General features: G+C 52.4%; 1 protein-coding gene across 1 annotated transcript; it reads right to left on the reverse strand.

Moving 5' to 3' along the window:
• Window positions 1-1,312: 1,312 nt before the first annotated feature.
• LOC108561046 lies at window positions 1,313-2,284 on the reverse strand (the record flags this gene model as incomplete). Its single annotated transcript, XM_017918819.1, is given in 1 exon segment — window positions 1,313-2,284. A coding segment is annotated over 1 exon segment (449 nt), but the record flags the coding sequence as incomplete, so codon positions are not given.
• Between the last annotated feature and the right edge of the window lie 708 nt (window positions 2,285-2,992).

Consider the following 2,992-nt stretch of genomic DNA (forward strand, 5'->3'; position numbering starts at 1 on the left):
CATGAAGATGGCGAAAAGGAATGGCGACAGAATTGATCCCTGCGGCACCCCTGATCTGATGGCACGAGCGGTAGATCGTACATCCCCCAACTTCACACAAAACGTACGGTGTTCCAGGTACGATTTTATAATTTGAATCAGTCCAGCTGGAAAACTGTTCGAGATCATTTTGTACAGCAGGCCCTTGTGCCAGACTTTGTCAAAGGCCTTGGCCACGTCAAGAAAGACCCCGCCAGTGTGTTTCTTCCAGTTGAAGCCATGTGTAATCCGTTCAACAACACGGAGTAGCTGGTCTGTGGAAGAGTGAGCGTCCCTGAAGCCAAACTGCTCATCGGGTATGATCTTTTGCTGGGCCTCGAACTCCTTAAGTCTGTGGAGGATCACCTTCTCTGCAACCTTCCCAATGCCCGGAAGCAGACTGATTGGCCTGTAGTTTTGGGGAAACTGGCGTTCGTTTGCCGTTTTCAGAATCAGTATGATGTCCGCTTTCTTCCATGCCTCCGGGAAGTATCGAAGACGAAGCATCGCGTTGATGATTGCAACTATGTGCATCACAGATCTCCGAGGAAGTAGCTTAATCATCAGGTTACTGATTCCATCAAATCCAGGGGCTTTCTTGTTCTTCAGTTGTTTAATCAGTGCGTGGACTTCTCTGGGGGTGGCTGGATCAATGGCAACATCGTCGGTCAAGTCTCTAAGCGAGTGACGAACATGTCTATGCACATGCTCAATATGGTCCAGGTCGGCGTGTCTGTAGTTGGGGCTACATTGCGACTCCAAGCTGTCTGCAAAGACCTCAGCCTTGTCAACATCAGAGTGCACCAGGCCAGCTCTTCCATGGAGCGGCGGGATCAGAGATTTCTTGCATCTGAAGTGCTTGGCCACACTCCAGGCTGAGCCATCTTCGGTGGAGAACTGGCGTAACTTCTCCTGCCATTTCTCGTTCCGGAACAGCTCCAGCTCGTCCCGAACTCTCTGGGTGAGTCTGTTGAGTTCCCGCTTATGGTCGGGGATGGGAGTCCTCTGGTAGATCTTCTTGGCAGCTCTCTTATCCCTGATCAGTTGGTAGAGATCATACGGGAGGTTGTTCGTAAACCTACGACACGGAGCTTGGTGGGTGGAGTTTGCTAGAGCCTGTTTCATCGTTGATTGAAAGGCGTCGACTGCAGTTTCGATCTCGTCTCGGGTTNACTACAGGATTGTGGTCGGAGCTCAACTCATCAAGCACATCAATGGTGAAACTGTGGGTCACGTTCTTGAGGATGGCTATGTCCAGTACGTCAGGTCTACCAACCGGACCGTAGTGTGTTGGGGCATCTGGACCAATCACGATGATGTCGGTGTCGTCCATAAGTTTCTGGAGAGCACGCCCACTGGTGTTGGTGGCACGGCTATTCCAGGACGGGTGCTTGGCATTGAGATCGCCGGCAATGACTAGAGCACCGTTGAAGTCCAGCATTCGCACTAGGTCAGGAATCGGGAGTCTTCGGTTGGGAGGATGATATGCTGCATAAATTCTAATCATGTTGCCATCTGCAAGGTTGATGTCGATGCCAGTGACCTCAATCTGGAGAGGGCCAGGAAGCGTAAAAGTTTGGTGTGCGATGTTTCGCTTCACGAAGATAGCAGTTCCTCCTCCAGGTCGACCAAGTCGGTCGTTGCGGTAGAGATAATAGTTCGGAATGTTGATCTGGTGGGCGGGTTTGAGGTGAGACTCAGTGATGAGAATCACATCTGCTGCTCGATCTTCTGCAAGCTGCCTCAGCTCCAGAATCTTGCTTGGGAGACCGTTCGCATTCCAGAACAGGATCTCAAGTGCTTCAGGTTTCCTTCTGTTAACGGGCATACGGTGGGTGTTGCAAAGGAAGGACTGTCGTGATCCTCTCCATGAGGGTTTGCATGGTGAGCATGAGATTAGCGAACATCTCCATGCTGATCACCTGGGGGGCTGCTGCAGCTGCGGAGTAGCTGCCGGGAATGAGTGTGCCGCGTGGCGCCAACGAAGGCGGCGAACGGGCAGGCTGGCTAGGTGCAAATTGCCTTGGTTCTTGACTACGAACAGCAGCCTGAGCGTAGCTCAATCCTTCATGTACTGCCTTGGCTGGAGAGCCTTTGGATTTCTTTGCGTCCAGCTGAGGCCAGACTGGGCAACCTCTGTAACTGGCTGGATGTGGGCCTCCGCAGTTGGCGCACTTTGCCTCTGATTTCGGACTCTTCTTGCAGTCAGCAGTTGCGTGGTCTTTACCGCACTTAACGCATTTCTGAGCAGCGCGACAACAATTTTGGCATGGCCCCATTTCTGGCACCTGTAGCACTGTCCTACAACCTTCTTCTTGTGGAGCGCTTCAGGACGGACAGCGACTCCGCAGACGCCCCTGATGTTAAAAAGTTTGTTCTTGTCGCCCTTAGCGACTTCCACAATGGCCATGTCAACTGGCATCTTCCTGGACATCATGCGACTGACTTTGATGACAGGTATGCCTTTGGCAATTAAGTCATCCTTAGCATCATCGAGATTCACATCCCTGTCCAAACCTCGGAGCACTACCTTTGCCGTTTTGTCGCAGGCAAGGGGAAAAGTGTGGTAGAGAATCTTCTGCTCGTCCAGAAATTTTGTGATGCCACGGTAGTCATCTTCGCTCATGGGTTGCAAGCGAAGGCCTTCAGGGGTGGATTTGGCAAGTTTAATCTTAAAGCCAAGAGCAGTCAATCTGCCAGAGAGCTGGACCCAGCCAGTTCTGGCACGTAGGATGATCGGAGGGGTGCGAGCGCTGCTGATTTGCGGCGGAGTTACGTTGGCGTTTACGTTGTTGTTTGAAGCGAACACTGGCTGCGGGGGGCTGCTGACGTCATCGTTTGATTCGGGCGTGTTACTCACCGGAGCTTGTGGTGGAGCGCCGTTGGTGATCGGGCTTGTAGGTGGTCGGCGTTTGGGGGACAGCGATACAGGGGAGTATCGTTGACGCTTTTTGTTGCGCTTCACTTGGTTGCT

Source organism: Nicrophorus vespilloides, unplaced genomic scaffold (assembly GCF_001412225.1).
Source record: "Nicrophorus vespilloides isolate i.1.1-1 unplaced genomic scaffold, Nicve_v1.0, whole genome shotgun sequence".
In the NCBI taxonomy this organism is placed as follows: Eukaryota; Metazoa; Arthropoda; class Insecta; order Coleoptera; family Silphidae; genus Nicrophorus; species Nicrophorus vespilloides.